The sequence below is a fragment of the Trichosurus vulpecula genome, chromosome 7, assembly GCF_011100635.1.
Source record: "Trichosurus vulpecula isolate mTriVul1 chromosome 7, mTriVul1.pri, whole genome shotgun sequence".
NCBI classification, from domain to species: Eukaryota; Metazoa; Chordata; class Mammalia; order Diprotodontia; family Phalangeridae; genus Trichosurus; species Trichosurus vulpecula.
In genome coordinates, this window is record NC_050579.1 from 94,778,556 (window position 1) to 94,797,660 (window position 19,105).

The following is a 19,105-nucleotide window of genomic DNA, read 5'->3' on the forward strand; positions in this document are numbered from 1 at the left end:
TGACTTCAGAGCCACTAGGTTTTTTCACTCATTCTCTCACTCTGAGCCCTTTCTCCCCCACTGCCTCTAGTCTGTTCAGTCATTTCAGTGATGTCTGGCTCTCCATGACCCCATTTGGGGTTTTCTTGGGGTGATTTGCCATTTCCTTCTCCAGCTCATTTTACAGATAAGAAAACTGAGGCAAACAGGGTTAAGTGACTTGCCCAGGGTCATACAGTTAGTAAGTATCTAAAGCCATATCTGAACTCAGGTCTTCCTTACTGCAGGCCCACCACTCTAACCAATGCACCACTTAGATGCTCCAGCCTCTAGTCTGCTGTGGGTTAAAAACCACACAAAGAAACAAAACCAACCCAAGTTGTTGAGTTATTTTATTTTAAGATAAGAATAAACAGGCTTTGCATGAAGATCTGAAGAACTCCTCTGAGCAACACTCGAGCTTGAGGGCATAGGTTTATGACAACAATTTTAGTGTCTCAGAGACCTTTTGGCTGGCCTCTGAGTCCTTGGTTAGGATGTGTGACCAACAGTGTGATTTGGTAGCCAAAGTTAGTTTGGAATCACAGGACCATAGATGCCTGAGTTTGAATCTCAGCTCAGGTTCTCCTTAACTATGTCAACATGTCAAGTTGTTTGAATTCTCTAGTCTTCAGTTTCTTTTTTTGGAGGGGGGAAGGCCGGGCAATTGGACTTAAGTGACTTGCCCAAGGTCACACAGCTAGTAAATGTGTCAAGTATCTGAGACTGGATTTGAACTCAGGTCCTCCTGACTCCAGGGCCAGTGCTCTACTCACCTAGCTGCCCCTCCTCAGTTTCTTTATTTGTAAAATTGGAATCATATTTGCACCACTTACCTCTACAGAGTTGTGAGAAAGACCTTAAAGCTTTATGTGGAGATGGAATTCCCCTTAATGTGACTTCCAGAGAGGTGTGTTAGAGCAGGGCATTCCATCCCACTAAAGATTCAAACAGCATCTGCTTTTTAAAACCTCAATCAATCAACTAGCATTGATTAAGTGCCTACTATGGGCCAGGTACTATGCTAAGCACTAGGGATGAAACAAAGGCCCAAAATAGCCCCTGCTCTCAGTTCACAGTCTAATGAGGCAATATGCCAACAATTATACACAAACAGGGCAGTTAGGTGATGCGTGGATAAAGCTCGAGCCTGGGGTCGGGAAGATTCTTCTTTCCTGAGTTCAAATCCCACCTCAGATGCAGCCTAGCTGCATGACCTTGGGCAAGTCACTTAACCCAGTTTCCCTCAGTTTCCTCATCTGTAAAATGAGCTGGAGAAGGAAATGACAAACCACTCCAGTATCTTTGCCAAGAAAACCCCAAATAGGGTCATGAAGAGTCAGACACAACTGAAAACAACTAAAAAACAACAAAATAGAGATTTATCCATCCTCATTCCTCATTCTTTTCACTTGCGTCGTATTGCAATTTCTTTCATGTTACTCAGGGACGCTAACATCATACATTACCCATTATTTCATCTTCACATATTCTTTCCATTCTCAGAGCCTTAAACCTGATGAGGATACCAGTAAAAAGATGAATCCTTCATTTCTTGACTTGATCAGAACCCCTCAGATAAGGAAGCATACGCTGATCTTGATGTACAACTGGTAAGAAATACCAGTAGGCATTTGTCAAATGATTTCTATTGGGGGAGGCGGGCAGGAGGAGGAGCAGAAGGGGAGATAGAGTCTGGACCTATGCTTGCCTTCAGGCAGGGAACTCCTAGTGTGTTGGTGGTGGTGGGAATGGTGGTCCTTCATTCTAGAAGAGTACCAATTGGATCGAAAGCCCTTCACAGATGTACATTAGCCATTCATCTAGAATGTATCTCAGAGAGTTGCCTGGAGTACTGAGAGGTTAAATGATAGTGGTCACATGGCCAGTAGCTATCAGAAGGAGGACTTTAACCAAGGTCTTCCTGACTCCAAAGCTGGCCCTCCTCTGCCCCTTATCTCTCACTTTTCATGATAATACAGCAAAAAAAAAAAAATCTTTTCAGTTGTATCCCAATTGTCCACACCAGCTAAGGGGAGCCATGGCACGGATAATTCAAAGATTAATCATGGGCTTTAAAATGCAATGTGTGCTTCATTTGCAGCTCCACAATTATATCTGATGATGACTTCAAATAATATTGAAGTGATTTGCATGCGCAAAGTACCAAACAAACTTATTCATTGTTTCCTCCTTTAGGATGTGTAGTCTTTGAGGGTGAGGGCTGTTCTTTGCTTTACTTTGTATCTCTAGCATTTAGCATATTGCCTGGGACCTAGTATGAATTTTCAGGGGTGGGGAACCTGCAGCCTTGAGGATACATGTGGCCCTCTAGGTCCTCAAGTATGGCCCTTTGACTAAATCTAAACTTCACAGAACAAATCACCTTAATGAAAGGATTTATTCTATAAAACTTCGACACAGTCAGAAGGCCACACCCGAGGACCTGGAGGGCCACATGTGGCCTTGAAGCTACAGGTTCCCCACCCCTGGAACATTAGAAGCAACAGGAGAGTCAACTGATGTGAAGAATTTTTTTTTTAATAATTTACCATAATTTCTCCTATCTGTGCAAATATACTTTAGATACAAATAATTATTAAGCAGATAGTATAATTTTATTTTGAAATACATCCATTTTGAAATATCTCTATTTTCTTTCCCTCGTGGATTAAAAAAAAATGTAACGCATTAATTGCTATAGTTTGGTCCTTCAAGATATTCTTAAACTCTGGTCCTTCTACTGTTAATAAATGCTTGCTAATTGAATGACTGACTGATGGCAGGGTCAGGCTGTCCAGAAGGGCATAGGTAGTGAGGAAAAAGCATCGTGAGAGTAAAAAAATAACGTCACTACAGGTGATTGCTCCATCAAGTGGCTAACAAATGCCTGACCCCACTTTCTATTTCCAATATTTTAAAATTAAACACTACTCCTCCAAACTGTTCATTAGTTCATATTCTGTAAGGAGCATCATAGCCTTCCCAATCCACTAAACAAAGAAGCCCCCAGGAAATTTAAAAAAAAAACCTGGCAGAATAAGGTGAATGGTAGCTGGCTGCCCTCTCTGACCCTTTACCTCAACTCACTCACCCTTTTCCCAATTAATTCTCAAAATTCACCAATAAAACCAAAGATCACCAGAAATGAATTTTAGTTTTCCTGGGACTTTGATAACAGAGGATTTCTGGATTATTTCTTCCTTCCATTTCCTAAAAACTATGATACAGCTTCACATTTTACACAATAGGTAACTAAACGATTTTAGCCTAAATATTTTGAAAGTGTAATTAGTAATATCATGATAAACTAGACCAAAAAGATGGATTTGCATTAGTCTGTAGTTAATAAGATACATATCATTAGCAGAAGGAAATTACAGACATAGGCAACAACCACAGCTGGTTTCCTGAAATTCACATTTGGTAGAATTGGAAATTAATCGGTCCAATTAGAATAATTGGTAGAAATTATTTTGGTAGAATTAGACGAATGTTCTGGTTGATTGCAATCACAGAATCATACAATGCTGATGCTCAAAGGGACCTTGGAATCCATTTAGTTCAACTGCTTCATTTTACAGAGAAGGAAACTGAGGCAAGGGACCTCAGAGGTAGGATTCAAACCCAAGGTATCTGACGGCAGTTTCAGAGACTTTACATGACAACATGAGAAGGAGAGGAGAGAGGGCTAGGAAAAGAGGAGAGGGGAAGAGAGAAGAGTTTGTGTCCAAGGTGACACTTTCTCACATCTTAGCAATCTGAAATGGATTCTTTCTGGGTGTTATGACACTCCTTTTGGTTTTCAGGATAGTCACATGAGGTAATTCAAGTTTAATCTGTTTTTGGGGGAAGGAAGACTTGAGGGATGGGTAAAGCATTCTACAAATTTTAAAGCATATACAGTTATCCCTTCCACATCATGACTTTCTCCACTGCGGTTTTGATAATCACAAGTCAGCATAAGAAATAAAATGGGAATTTGGGGGTAGTTTTGTGGAAGCCACAGACAACATGCAAAAGCCAGCAAATGACACAGAGCCTATGACCAAATACTTAACCCAAATTTTACAATAAAGTACTGTAAACACCCCATAAAATAAAAAGAAAAAAAAACAGATTTTCCAGATCATGGGGGTACCGCACCCCTAATCCCCATGATGTGGAAGGGATAACTTTACTATAAACTTTTCAGTGGTGGACAGGAAGAAAGAGAACAGTTCTAGACCTGGTAAAGGGAACTTCTAGTGAGGATATTCCCTCTACTAATACACCATCAAAAACTCTTCTGTAGTATAGAGTTGTTATTATGATCTAATAAATTCTCAATGACAAAATGGAATAGAGACATCAATAATAAAGTGATAGATGCAAATGACTTATGATCAACTCAGTTTTTGGAGTAACTCATTTTCTTTCTGTTGTCTCTTTTTTGGATCATTTTGTGATTCGTTGTCAAATCAAAAAAAAATAGGTAGGGGAAAGCAAAAAGTTACATATTTACTTATGAAAGAGACTTGGCTCTAGGAAGAAAACTTCAACCATTGTCTGAAATGAAGTCCTGGGGCTTTCTCCAATTTTCACAGATGATTGAGTAGTGCCTCAATTAACAATGAACTTTGTGCTATCTATTTTAATGACCAACAGGAACTCTTAAACTGATTGTCTGGAATCTTAAGAAAGAGCATCCATACAAGGTCAAGGTTACATAGGCATGCTCAGTACATTTCATTAGGGTATGTTTCTAAGGAATTTTTAAAAGGTGAACTTTAATTGAATATTCAATCGTAAAGGGATATTATTTTTATCAATTAAACTAAAGAAATTTAAATTTTTTCAAATTTACAATTAAATTTTAAAATTACATTTTTTGGACATATCAGGGTGTAACTGGGCATACTTAACACACCTGTGTCCATCATCTTCCCTGACTACCCCAGCATGGTTTGGGTATTCCCCTCAATAAAACTTGCTTGCTTGCTACACTTCCTCTTTGTTTGCTCCTGCATTAGAGGTTTGTCTGCTGACATTCCTTCCCTAGACATAACACTTCTTCTCTCAGAAGTATGAACTATAGTCCAAGGCTGTGACCAGAAATTCAGCAGCCACAGCTAATTTCCAAGTCTGTTACTTTGGGAATAGAAAGAATAAGGGCTGAATCGTTGTTTAGTCATTTTTCAGTTGTGTCTGACTCTTCCTGACCCCATTTCTTGGCAGTGTTTTAGGCTAGATTTGAACTCAGAAAGATGAGTCTTCCTAACTCCAGGCCTGGCACTCTATCCACCACACCAACTAGCCACCAAAGGGCTAAATAGAGAACCTCTCTAAGGGCTCTGCCTCAAATCTCATGTTCCCTCCTGGCAACCTAGGTAACAGATAAAGGAGAGGGCCCTTTCCCTGCAAAAGACTTCACTATTCCAAATCTCTCCAAGTCTATTTTGTTTTGTTTTGTTTTTTTGTAGGGGGGAAGGCAAGGCAATTGGGGTTAAGTGACTTGCCCAAGGTCACACAGCTAGTAAGTGTATCAAGTATCTGAGGCCAAATTTGAACTCAGGTCCTCCTGACTCCAGGGCCAGTCCTCTACTCACTGCACCACCTAGTTGGCCCTCCCTTACTCTATTTTAATACCACAGGTTAAGACCTTGGGTAAAACAGGAAAAGCAGAGGTTTTGGAGTCAGAGGATTTGGCTTCAAATCCCAACTTTACTACTTCTTAGCTGTAGGCAAATAGCTTTAGTTCCCTGGGCTTTAATATCCTCCCTGTATATTAAGGGGATCATACTACATGATCCCCAATCTCTTCCAATTATGTTCCTTGAATTCTAAGATCGTATAGCATTGAGCCTAGGGAGCTGCTTTGCTAAAAAGCTTTCTTGTTGTTTTGCTATTCCCTTCTCCAGCTCATTTTACAGATGAGGCAAACAAAGTTAAGTGACTTGCCCAGGATCACACAGCTAGGATGAGTCTTCCTGACTCTAGGCTCAGTACTGTATCCACTGCGCCACCTAGCTGCCCAAAATTATTATTGTTACCACAAAATATGTTAGCACAAAATTACATGAGACATTTGTCATAAGCACCTATCATGGGATTGGGGGCACATGGGGCTGGACTTTCCTCCTCTACCCCAATATAGATCAATTTTTCAGTGAATAAGAATGGTATTAATCTCAAACAAATATATTTCTATACAAGAGGTATGTGTCATTAGGTATGGGCTTTTTTCTTCATTTTTCCTAGCCCATCAAGAGGTAATAAAGAAATGATCTTGGGCTAACTTACCAAAAAGAGCTTGACCTAATTCTGATTCTTTTCTTTGCTAAGGTTCACAGGTGCTGTGCTTTATCAGGGACTCATCATGCACATGGGACTTGCAGGTGGGAATATCTATTTGGATTTCTTCTATTCTGCCCTGGTTGAGTTCCCAGCTGCTTTCATAATCATCCTCACCATTGATCGCATTGGCCGTCGCTACCCTTGGGCTGCATCAAATATGGTGGCTGGAGCAGCCTGTCTCATCTCAGTTTTTCTTCCCGATGGTGAGTTTGAGGGTCACTCTTCAGTTTTCCAGAAAGGTCATTGCGTTCAGCTCTTGAATGCTGACGCCATAGAGATGGTTTTTTTCCAATGTTAATTAATAATGAGAATGTTGATGATGAAGAAGAAAATGGTGAAAAACATTATAATGAGGTAATAATAATAATATTAGAGTAAGAGTTGTTGTTTAGTCGTTTTTCAGTTAAGTCTGACTCTTTGTGACCCCATTTGGGGTCTTTTTGACAAAGATACTGGAGTGATTTGCCATTTCCTCGTCCAGCTCATTTTACAGATGAGAAAACTGAGGCAAACAGGGTTAAGTGACTTGTCCAAGGTCATACAGCTTAGTAAGTATCTGAGACCAGATTTGAACTCATGAAGATAAGTCTTTCTGACTTTAAGCCCACTGCTCTAGCCACTGTACCATGTAGCTTCCCTTTCAGGATAAGAAGAACATATCAGAAATCCTAGATTCCCATAATCAGCAGTTGAAGGCAATGTTAAGAGATGAAGGAGATATAAGGAGTTAAAGTAGCGTAAAGAACAAAACACAATTCGATACCCATCAAAAACTTAAAAACAGATGTCCAAACAAGTAAGAAATCAAAGACAAGATAGAATTCCTGAATGCTTCTCATATAATCATAGTATCACAGATTTAGAATTGGAAGATTACCTTAGAGATCATCTCCTTCACCCCTTCATTCTATAGTTAAATAACCTGAGCCGCACAGAATCCTAGTTATTTGCTCAAGATCACACAGGCAGTAAATGGCAGCTCCCTGACTCAAACTCAAGACTTTTCATAGCAAATCCATTGTTCTTTGTATTCTGCCTCAAAGAAGATAGAAGACTGAGAAACCCTCCAATAAGTCGGTCATTCTCTTACCATTATGTAGCTTCCATTCTGTGATGATCACATGCAAAGGAGAACGCCAACAGCCTGAGTTAAAGAAAATGGAAGATCGTTTGAATAATATGGGATTTTATTGGGCTACTTTTTTATTGGGCTATTTTTTCTAAATTTCATTCTTTTCCAAAGTATGCGTATGTATGAGTGTGTGTGAGCCATAGTTGGCCTTCCTCCCAAGAGTCTGAGTCAATTCATTCTGGGGATAGCCTTCATAGTCAAAGCATATTATCCATGAACTGCCAACGGGTCACTAGAGACCAACCAATTCATTTTTGAACCATCAAATTGCCAGGAAGTACCATAGATAGGGAAGTGCTTTTAGAAGCCCCTAACAAAAGCTACCGTTCTATAAGGTTATCAAGTTAATTGGTAATTTACACATTGACCAGAGACTGTAAGTTTCATGAAGGCTGAGATCCATATTAATCAAGTTTTATCATCTATCCTGGAACTAGCATTGCTCCAGTGCTGTGTGTAGGGGGTGCTTAATAAATGTTTGTGGATTTGGATTGAATTAGAACAAAATGGAACGGAGAATTTTCTGAAAGGTTTTCCTGTTATTTAGAAAAGTTCACATTGCTCCTAACATTGCTTATTCCAGAGACATAGAAACTCGCATTATCAGATGCTATCTGTAAGATTATATGCTATCATAGTGGTAAGCCTAAGTATTTTTCTCATTCCAATCCATATGTTGAAATCTTTTCTTTGTAGATCTAATGTGGCTAAAAGTCATAGTTGCATGCCTGGGTAGAATGGGGATCACGATGTCCTATGAAATGGTTTGCCTGGTCAATGCTGAATTGTATCCCACATTCATCAGGTAAGTGGAATTTGCTCAGCATGAAGAATGAAATGACCAGGAATGTTTGCCTATTGATCCAATGGCCACAACAGAAAAACAGAGTGGACCTTGTTGTTTTTGAGTATGTGGCAGAGGTCAGAGGGGGCAAAGTGCCCTAAGGTCAATCCTTGGATAGCTTAAAAAGGCAAATTGTGGACAGAATACAGAGAATATATAGGGAAAACCAAGAATGTTTGGGATAAGCCTTCAAACTGCTCAGGAAATGCCAAATTACAAAAGGGAAGATCAGCTTAAAGAGTTAATCAACTGAGAAGTCGTTTGGCTCAAAAGCCCCTCAGAATTAAGGTTGCTGGGAGAAATATCAATAATCTCAGATATTCAGATGGTAGAAATCTGATGGCAGAAAGTTTAGAAGAATTAAGAAGCCTCTTGATGAGGGTGAAAGAGGAGAGTGTAGAAGCTAGCTTGAAGCTTAACTTAAGAAAACTAAGCTCTTGGCAACTGGTCCCATCACTTCCTGGCAAACAGAGGGAGAAGAAATGGAAGCAGTGTCAGATTTTATGTTCTTGGGTTCAAAGATCACTGCAGATGGCAACTGTAGTTATGAAAATTAAAAGACACTTGTTCCTTGGAGGGAAAGCTATGGCAAATACAGTTGTTGTTCAGTTGTGTCTGACTCTTTGTGACCCCTTTCAGGGTTTTCTTGGCAAAGATGCTGGAGTGGTTTGCCATTTCCTTCTCCAGCTCATTTTACAGATGAGGAAGTTGAGTCAAACAGGGTTAAGTGACTTGCCCAGGGTCACACAGCTAGGAAGTGTCCGAGGCCAGATTTGAACTCATGAAGATGAAACTTCCTGACCCCAGGCCTGGCACTCTGTCTATCCACTGTGCCACCTACCTACAAGCTGGACAGCATACTATAAAGCAGAGGCATTACCTTGTCAACAAAGGACCATATAATCAAATCTATAGTTTTTCCAGTAGTAATGTATAGCTGTGGAATTTGGATTGTAAGGAAAGCTGAGTGCCACAGAATTAACACCTTCAAATTAGGGTGCTGGAGAAGACTTTTGAGAGTCCCTTGGACATGTCGCAAGGAAATCAAATCAGTCAATACTTAAAAGAAAATAATTCAGTCTGTTCACTGGAAGGACAAATACTGAATGTGAAGCTTAAATACTTTGATCACATAATGAGAAGACTCATTGGAAAAGACCCTGATGTTGGGAAAGATTGAAGGGAAAAGGAGAAGGGGACAGCAGAGGATGATATGGATAGATAGTGTCAAGGAAGCAATGAACATGAGATTGGATGGACTTCAGGGATATTGAAGGATAGAAGAGCTTGGCATGCTATGGCCCATGGGGGTCATGAAAAGTCAGATGTGACTGAACAAAATGAACACAACTACAAATGAATGAGAGGAGATGTAGCACCGAGAAACAACCTGACTTCAGATTTGATACTTTGAGCCTTCATTGAAAAGAAAAATTGTGTTGTTTCTCCCTTGAAATTCTGGACAAAAGATATTATATAAGATGAGAGTAAACCAATCATTCATTTTCCTTCTGCTTTGATAAAATTTTAGCAGTTGCCTAAAGATAAGATGTTTTAGGGAACTAAGAAAATATTTGCGGTGTTTTGATATGTTGTTTTGGAATTTTGAACTGCCGTATTTTATCTATAAAAACTTTTCTATTTTTAGGAATCTTGGTGTAATGGTCTGCTCTTCCATGTGCGATATTGGTGGAATTGTAACACCATTCATTGTCTACAGGTTGTCTGAGATCTGGCATGACCTCCCCCTAGTGGTTTTTGGTAAGAGTTAAATTTTGTTCTTTGTAGAATGGGGGGAAAATTGTCCAAAACATACTTTGTAAACACCTTGATTATTCCACCAGAGAATAAAGACTGTGCAACTCATCTCCTAATAGTGGATAAACGGGGAACACAAGAATGATATCTACAAATGCCCTCAAAATTTTACTTTTGTCAATAATTTCACCTTCTTTCCTTACCAATCATTTCATCAGAGATGCTGACAGATAGCAAAATGCTAGCAAGTAGATTATCTCCCTCCTTATTCTCTAAGGTCCAGCCAAAGTGACTCACTTGCTGTTCCATGTATGTGATTTTCCATCTCCCACCTCTGGGCCTTTCTACTAGTTGTTCACCATGCTTAAAATACTATGACCATCCTCTCCTTTGCCTTTTGGAAATCCTGCTGTCTCAATTGTTTATAAGGCAAAATGAGCATCACACAAATTTGAGGGAAACTGGAACAGAATGAGGAAGTGTAAAAGATAGGGTAGTATAATTGAAAAAGCCCAGCTCAGAATTTGGAATTAGCATAGATCCGAAGATTAGCTTTTCTACTTAGTACTAAGTATGTGACTGAGACACAGTCTCTTCAATCACTATTCTACGCTCATTTGTAAAATGTTTCCTTACTTCTACCCATCTAGAATAGTGCAATTCTCTGACTTTTCTGGATCTTCACTCAGATCACACCCACTAACCAGAAGCATTCTGGCAGGATCTGTTCTGGATCCTCTTTCTCTTCTCTCTCCATACTATGTCACTTGCGGATCTCATCAGCTCCTGTTGATTCAGTTATCATCTCCATGCAGATCATTCTTAGATCTATTTTTTCCAGACCCTAACCTCTCTCCTGATCTCCAGTCTCACATCACAACTACCCATATTAATACCCTATTGGGTGTTTCAAGCAGGAAGTCACATAGACATCTTAATCCCAACACATCCCAAACAGAACTTATTGTCATTCTCCCTCTTCATTACTTCTTTATTACTGTTAAGGGAGTCACCAATCTCCCAGTCACTCGGGCTTGCAACCTAGGTGCCATTTTTGACTCTTCAATGTCCCATATCAGTGAGCCAACATTTATTTAAACACATACTATGTGCCAGACATTGTGCTAAGTGATGGGGATACAAATATGAAAAAGAAAAACAGTCCCTTTCCTTAAGGGCCTTACAATCTAATGGAAGAAGACAATATACAAGGAAATTAAGAAATTGGAGGGGAAGGCACCCAGCTTGGGGACACAAGGGAGAATTCCAAAGGAGTGAAGCTAAGTGGGGAAATGAAGAAATGGCTGGCCTGCCCCGCCCCCCCCTCCTTAAATAGAGGTTTGGGGAGGAACTCTCCACTCTGTCCTCCAATACAGGGGTCCCAGGGGCAGAGGATACTGGGGAGGTGTGAGCCCAGTTCTACCTTCGCAACATTTCTCTGCTATGTTCTTTTCTCTCCTCTGACACCATGGTACAGGCCCCATCACCTGGGCTATTGTAATTGTCTTCTGGTTGGTTTTCCTATCTCACACCTCTCCCGGCTCCAGTCCATCTTCCACTCAGCAACCACAACGATGTACCTAAAGCAAAGGTTTGTGCCTATAACCTGCTTTCCCCTCCCCATTTCAGTCAACTCCACTAGCTTTCTATTAGCTCCAGAATCAAATATTACCTCCTCTGTTCAGCACTTAAAGCTCTTCACCATCTTTCTCATTCCTGCCTTTCCAGTCTTCTTATACTCTACTCCCTGATCTAAGTGACACTGGTTTCTTTTCTGTTCCTTACACAAGCCACCGCATTTCCCAGCTCTCTTTCTCTTCATTGGTTCTCCCTGATGCCTAGAATGCCCTATACCTTTGACTCTACCTCCTGACTTCCTTTAAGAGGCAGCTAAAATCCCACCCTTTTCTAGTCCCCCTCGAGATTAGTGTTGTGTCTTTGAGATTATCTCCAATTTACCCTATATGTGTCTTATGTGTACAGAGTTCTTTGCAGGTTATCTCCCCCCTTTAGAACTTGAGCTCCATAAGAGCACAGACTGTTTTTGCCTTTCTTTATGTCCTCACCTTTTAGCACAGTACGTGACACACAGTAGGTGTTTGATAAATGCTGTTGACTAGCTTTCTTGACAGTTCATCTCCTGGTCATCTTTGCCACCAAAATTATTTTCTAACATCAAAGATTCACAGTAATACGGGCTGCCTGGCCAAGGATGACCTTTAACTCAATTTTCAAGAGTTTCTTTTTCCTGTAAGGCATTTTTATTATGCATAGTTTTATAATCAGTATCATATTTATGATGGAAAAATAGAGTAACTAGAAGCTATAAAAGAATCTATAAATAAGTATGGTAAAATGGTTTTAAAAAATCAAGTTAGTTCTAATTATAAAATATCACATTCTTTAGCCCTTAATGGGACTGCGCATGTGTATCCTAAATTCTGACGGTGTATATGTTTAACTTCTAGCTGTGGTTGGCTTAATTGCTGGAATGTTAGTATTGATGTTACCTGAGACCAAAGGGAAGGCCTTACCTGAGAACATTGAAGAAGTTGAAAATATGCAGAGGTAAGGTGCCATGGCTCCTGAAGGAAAAGGGAAACCCGCATCCAACATTGGTAGCAAGCATCCCTACTGAATGGGCCTCAGACATTTCTATTGTTTGTATGTGGGCCAGATGTGCCGGGTTAAATCCAACAATGCGAGACTTTCCCCAGTTTTTAGATCTTTAGGTCATCTGTACACAGTTGTTTGAGAGAGGGCAGAGGTGTCTAAAGACTAGCCTAGATGGACAATATCACAGAAACTGAGTCGATGGTCTTCGAAGTCACCAACCTTTTCAATTGAGGGATTTACCTCCTATTCGATTCAGGAATCCCTTCTAGAGCAGCCCTGAGGCTTGGGAAGTCATGAGGCCTGTGCTTGAACAAATCCAGAGTCTTTATAGAGGGCTGGGCTCTCCAAAGAAGAAATTATACATCTAGGTCTCATTTTGAATTTTATATTTTTTTTAATTACAAGGAAGTTTCTTATTTCCCCCTGACCTAACATTGCAGTTCACTGCTTTTGATTTTTCCTATTCATATCAAATTTCTGTTCCTTTTTTTCCATTTTTTTTTCACTCAAAAACTTTCTTTAATACCAGGTAGTGCTTCAATCCAAACACTACACACACGTGCACACACCTTTACTAAAGAGGTCCCAAGGAAGGCTGGGTCATGCATTAAGTGTGTTGGGTGAGGACTTTGGCATGACCTAACGGGTTCAGGTATGAGAAAAAGTGGCCCCAAATGAAGCACAGCGCCCTCCCCTCTTCCTCAGTGGAAAAAGACATCAATGCCGTGGCAATGAGGAGGCCACAAGGATCTTGGGGGGTAATGGAAAGATTTGGTTTCTTTACAGTATTACAATATGTATTTTAAGAAAAAAAACAGCCCTGGCCTGCCAGCAGCAGCCTCTTCACGAGTTGGAGCTACAGGACCTGCAGGAGGCCTGAGCACAGCTGGGTGTTGGTAGATGAGGGCAGGGGGCAAATCTTGTTTATGACTGGTATTGAGAAGACCTCGGGACTCCCCAACAACCTCATCCCCTGCAAGGAAGCAGCTGAGTCTGAGAGACGTATTGCATGTACCCAGTTGAGACCAGGAGCTGGATAGATAGTGCAGTGAAGCTAGTCATCGGTCTGGGGCCTATTTTCACATGAGGAGGAAAACAAAAACTCCCATCTTGATCTTCAACATAAAACAACCAAAGCAACATGACTGATTACCTGCAAACCCACAACTCAAAACTATTTTTAGAACACTATTTTAGAACACGTTTTTTTCCATTTAATTTCACCTCTTGTTAATTTGTTATCTGATGGAGAGATCTTATTGATAAAAATGTGAGCCCAAAGTAGGGTGTGTCTGAAATGACCTGAACCAGTCCCTGAAATCTAAATCAACCAATTTTAAAAAAATTTAATAGGAAGTAATCCATAGCAAAAGATAGTTATTTCCTATCAAGTGCCAAAAGCTGTGCCGAACGTAATGGCTCACTCTCTCTGAAGTGGCAATATGTGGTAGTGGATGATAAAGACAAGGATTCTATGTAGGTTGCCAAAGAAGTTTTTCTTGGATTCAAATTAAAACAGCACAATTAGGGGAGGGGGGAAGAATCTAGACCTGTGATTTCATCAGTGTGGGGTACTGCCAACGTGGAGATGTCTTCTACCTATGCAGATCATTAGTTTAGTTGTAATTTAGTCTTAGCAAGTTACCTGGAGAAATTAGCTAGTGTGTGTGAGAGACAGATTTGAACCCTGGAATTACTAAGACCAGCTTCCTTGTCCACTATGCCATGCTAGTTCAAATACAAAATGCTTCAGAGAAGGCAGCATGGTATAGCGATAAGCATGCTGAATTTGAAGCCAGAGAATGTGGGTTTAAATTCCAGCTTTGACACTTATTGTCTGAGTGACCTAAGGGTAAAGAAAGCACTTTACCACCCTGGGCTTTAATCTCATCATCTATAGAGTAAGAGATCCAAACTGGACGATCTCTAAGGTCTCATTCTGACCTTAGATATCTGATCAAAAGTCATAAGCTTTTTCTAATCTCTCTTGGTGAGAATTTCAGTCAACTTATCATTTTTTCTAGGTACAGCACATGATCTGTGAATGATAAATATTTTTAAAGACTCTTTTGTCTATTTGGATATACATGCCAGTCGAGCAGGCCACTATGATGCACAGATACTTCATTTCAATTGTTCCTATTTAAGTAATCCACAGAAACTTCTCCTAAGAGATAACACTGAGAGTTTTTGTTTTAATATTACAGCGGAATTTCTGCTCTCAAAAATGGGAACTTAATTCTCACATGACCATAAACAAAGACATACCTAAAAGAAATGGCCAAAGCAGAAACACAAGGAAATTGGCATGCTCTGTTTGAGATCTTAGAGTTAGTCATGGAAATTTGAGCGATGACCCATAATAAACTTCTGCATCACATCTGTGGGATACTGTAAGTTAGGACTGTTATTCAACCATATACTGATGATCTTTAGCACTTCTTGAAATATGACATAGCTTTAGGGTGATCCCAATGCAGATTTTTAAAAATCTATTTGAATTAAATTCTTCCCTTTTCAGACTATAGAACAGGAGGAAATTAACATCTCCTTAGGAGACTTTCACTTGGTTTCCATTTTAAGAACTATTGGCAATAGAACATACCTGTGACCTCAATCTAATCTAATATGAAGTTGATAAACTCCCTTCTGTTGCCTTTGGTATCAAGGGACTGGGTAAAGAGGCTTTGGGTCAGTCCTGTAGCCTAGTTTACTATTCATCAGTTTCTTTGAGTTTCTCATTTGAGAATGGCAGCTCAGAATCCATTGTGGGGTTCAGTCTAACCACACCCTTCTTCTGGATCATTCTCCCTTTTCATCTGGGGCAGTTGTGAGGGCTTTCCTTTGATCTTCAATCTCCTCATTATTTCTTTCCTCTCAATCTTGTTTTGTCTCCACAGACAAAGAAAAAAAAAAGAGAAAATCATTTACCTCCAGGTCCAGAAACCAGAAGTTTCACACAACTAAGAAGAAAGGAAATTACCCCCCCAGACTTTCATGACCCAAAGCCTGGAAACAGAATGATTCACTCCACACAACCCCATATAATCTTACTCCCTTCGTACCTCCTAATCTTAGATCTATATCCTAATAGAGCCTGTCATGCTATTGGTCCAGAGGACCAAGGGTGCTACATCTTGTCAAACCCCTCCAGCTCTCTCCAGGTCCCAGAATTTCCAGGATGGTGACTAATCACTTTGTATGGGAATTGTTCCATCTTTGAATTTCCATTATGGACCCCTTTCTCCATAGTTACTTGTGCCCAGGAAACAATGAAAGTGGCGGGAGGGAGCTGGGAAGAAACACAAGAGCTTATAAAAGAAGACAACGTGTTTTCCTAATTGAAGGAAACTATCAAAGTCAATGCTGATAATCCACAATGGCTAAAAATATTTTTTGAGTAAGCCCTTCTGTACAATGAATGAAGACATTTCCAAATACTGTGCTTATTTTCTGTGGCCTACTTGAATGCTTACTATGTGATTAAGAAGAACTCAGAATAACAATACTGCAGAGGAATCAATTTTTCCCTTTTGTCTTCAGACTGGATTGTAACTGAGCAATCCTGTACCAATGCTAACAAAGTCCTTCTTGAAAGATCTGGAAAGGGGCTGTGACAACTGGTCTGGTGCCTCTTAGGATGACATCATTAAGGGCACGCAGATGGTAAAGATTTTACAAGCTGGTGAAAACTACAAAGGCACATTTTTTTGGTTTTCTATACTTACCTACAAGACTAAGGTGAAAATGTTATTGAGTTTGGCCAAGGCTGAAACAGTAATAATAACGCCACTTTGGGATAGAGAACTCTGTTAGTAAGCGTCAGAGCTATATATCCAAGCCAGGGCCTCTAAAGCCGATTCTAGTGGTCTTTTCTTTATACCCCACAAGATCAAGTGGTTTGTGAAAGGGACGGATAACATAAAAGGCCAGGAGAAAGAAGTTAGGTAGTTAGGCTGGGGGTCAAGAAGACATGAGTTAGAATCTTGCCTCAGATACTTAACTAGCTTTGGAATCCTTAGGAAATCACTTAACCACTCACTGTGTCTCAGTTTCCTCATCTGTAGAGGGGGAAGGGAATAAGCACGTATATATAGTGCCTAGTGTGTGCCGGTCACTGTGCTAGGCATTTTTAAAAATAAACATTATCTTGTTTGACCCTCACAACAATCCTGTGAGACAGGTGTTATTATTATCCATTATTCCTCATCTGTAAAATGGGGGAGTTGGACTCCATGGGCTCTACACAGCCTTTCAGGTCTGGTTCTAGGAATTTATATCTCATAACTGAGATACTAAAAAACAAAAACAGGGCATAATAGAAAATAACTAGCACTCAATGATTCTCCCCATACCTGGCCTCCACTCCTCCACAAATACCACCCCCTCAAATGAATACTAGACATATAAGATACATGGTTTGCCCTTGTGCATGTATAGAGGAATACACATGAAAGAAACATACATGGACATGGCAACATGTTTCTGATGCTTCAGGCTCCTCAACATATTCTGGGGGTATTGTTATGATTATTCTTCTATGCCAGCTCCCAACTGGTTTGGTTCCATTGGGCATAAGGTTATACGATTTCTTTTTGCTTACATCTTCTGGCTTCAGCCAGTGTCCTTAGCTGGAATATTATGTCTTCCTCACAGTTGGACAAGTGGACTCTGCCATTTTTTAAGTTCAAAATCCTAAGGGGTTCTTTGCTATAACTTTCTTTAAAAAGGACAGAAACCCTAATACACCTAGTCAGAGGACCAGAGAGAAAAAAAAACAACAAATCTTCTGACAGGAAGGAAAAAAACATGCCTACTTGTTCCTTGGCTAGAAATTACCCTCCAGGAGAGTTCTGTTCCAGGCACCAGTCTCTCAAGATCAAGAGAGCGGAGTCACTCCCAGCTAGCTAATGCCCTCAGGTTTAATAATATTATTTGAACTATATTTCCTTGTCAATAAGAGTTGTGTTTCAGTCAGATTCTCTGTCTCTGCTTCTTTGTCTCTATCACTGCCCCTGTGTCTGTCTGTCTATCTGTCTGTCTCCCTCCTTTTCCCTCTCTCTGTCTCTCCTAGCTATAAATTTCTTAAAACATACTTTTGTACCTTCTCAGCACCAGCACAATGAGTGTCATATACTAAGGGAAGCAGAGAGGCTTGGTGGAAAGAGTATTGGATATAGAAACTGGATCTGGGTTCAGATTCTGCCTCTATTACTTTCTTTCTAGGCAAAGAGCTCCCCTACTTTCCCTAAATTGCAATTTGCTCAGCTGTAAAATGGGAAAATTGGATTAGCTGGTCTCTAAGCTTCTTCCTGATTCTAGATACATGATCCCAGTATTCAGTAAATATTTGACTTATTGGCCCAAACTTTGCTTTTAGATTAAAGTGTACGCTTCTGATATTGTACTTAGGCAGATGTTAGAACAAAAGGATATGTTCTTCGTAGCCTGAGCAAGCTCCGATAGTAGCTAGCCCTTATGGAGCTATAATATTTGCAAAGCACTTTACAAATACTATCTCACATCATCGTGACCACAATCCTAGGAGGCAGGCGATATTGTTACATACATTTTATAGGTTAGGGAACTGAGGGAAACAGAGCTTAAATGACTCACCCAGGGTCACACAGATAGCAAGTGTCTGAGACAATTTGAACTCAGATATCCCTGACATCAGGTACAGTCACGTAGCTGCCTCTAAGTTCTAGAGAACACTTACCTCACAAGTGTCTTTTGAGACAGTTATTATTATCCCCATTCTACTAACAAGAGAACTGAGGCCCAGAGAGATTTAAGTGATTTGCCGATGGTGACACAGGAAGTCGTAGCACCAGGACTAAAACCCAAGTCTAGTGGATTCGAGGCCAGAGCTCTTTTCCCTTACACTTACACCAACGATACACTGACTAGCGCAGTGTCTCTTGTTCCAATTTTCTGATTCTAACCATTCAGTAATATCACAGGGATCACACATCTAGAGCTGAAAGGGACCTCAGAAGCAATCTACTCCAACATCATTGTTTTACAAACAAGGAAACTGAAATCTAGGGAGTTTTAGTGACTTGACACTTGGACAAGTAGAATGCATCAGTGGCAGAATTTGAACTCAGTTTCTGCGACTCTAAAGCCAGTATTCTTTCCACTGTAATATGCTAACACTTCTACCCATGCTCTCCCATCTTTCCCTTCCTTCTCCACCTTAGAAGAGTGGCTTCTTTTAATTGAGAAGCTCCTTGTCTAGTCCCAAGCAACTTTTGAAAGGGAGAGAGGAAAATAAGACAATTCGCTTTCTATATGATCATCACCTGCCAACAGAGTCACCACCTTCAAAGAAACCAGACTCATTTCTCAAAGGCTGGCTTAAAGATATTGAACATTCTGGAAGTTCAGCAGCATCCTGG

The 19,105-nt window shown here is 40.2% G+C and overlaps 1 protein-coding gene across 1 annotated transcript in view; it reads left to right on the forward strand.

Annotated features, from left to right (window-relative positions):
• SLC22A2 (solute carrier family 22 member 2) overlaps positions 1 to 16,857 on the forward strand; it is a 49,486-nt gene extending 32,629 nt beyond the window's left edge. Inside the window, exons 6-11 of the mRNA XM_036765767.1 lie at positions 1,525 to 1,631; positions 6,343 to 6,557; positions 8,183 to 8,291; positions 9,979 to 10,091; positions 12,557 to 12,656; positions 15,605 to 16,857. Of these exons, the coding sequence (XP_036621662.1) occupies positions 1,525 to 1,631; positions 6,343 to 6,557; positions 8,183 to 8,291; positions 9,979 to 10,091; positions 12,557 to 12,656; positions 15,605 to 15,671 (711 nt within the window). The 3' untranslated portion in view covers positions 15,672 to 16,857. The remainder of the gene's footprint in view (positions 1 to 1,524; positions 1,632 to 6,342; positions 6,558 to 8,182; positions 8,292 to 9,978; positions 10,092 to 12,556; positions 12,657 to 15,604) is intronic.
• The last annotated feature ends 2,248 nt before the right edge of the window (positions 16,858 to 19,105 follow it).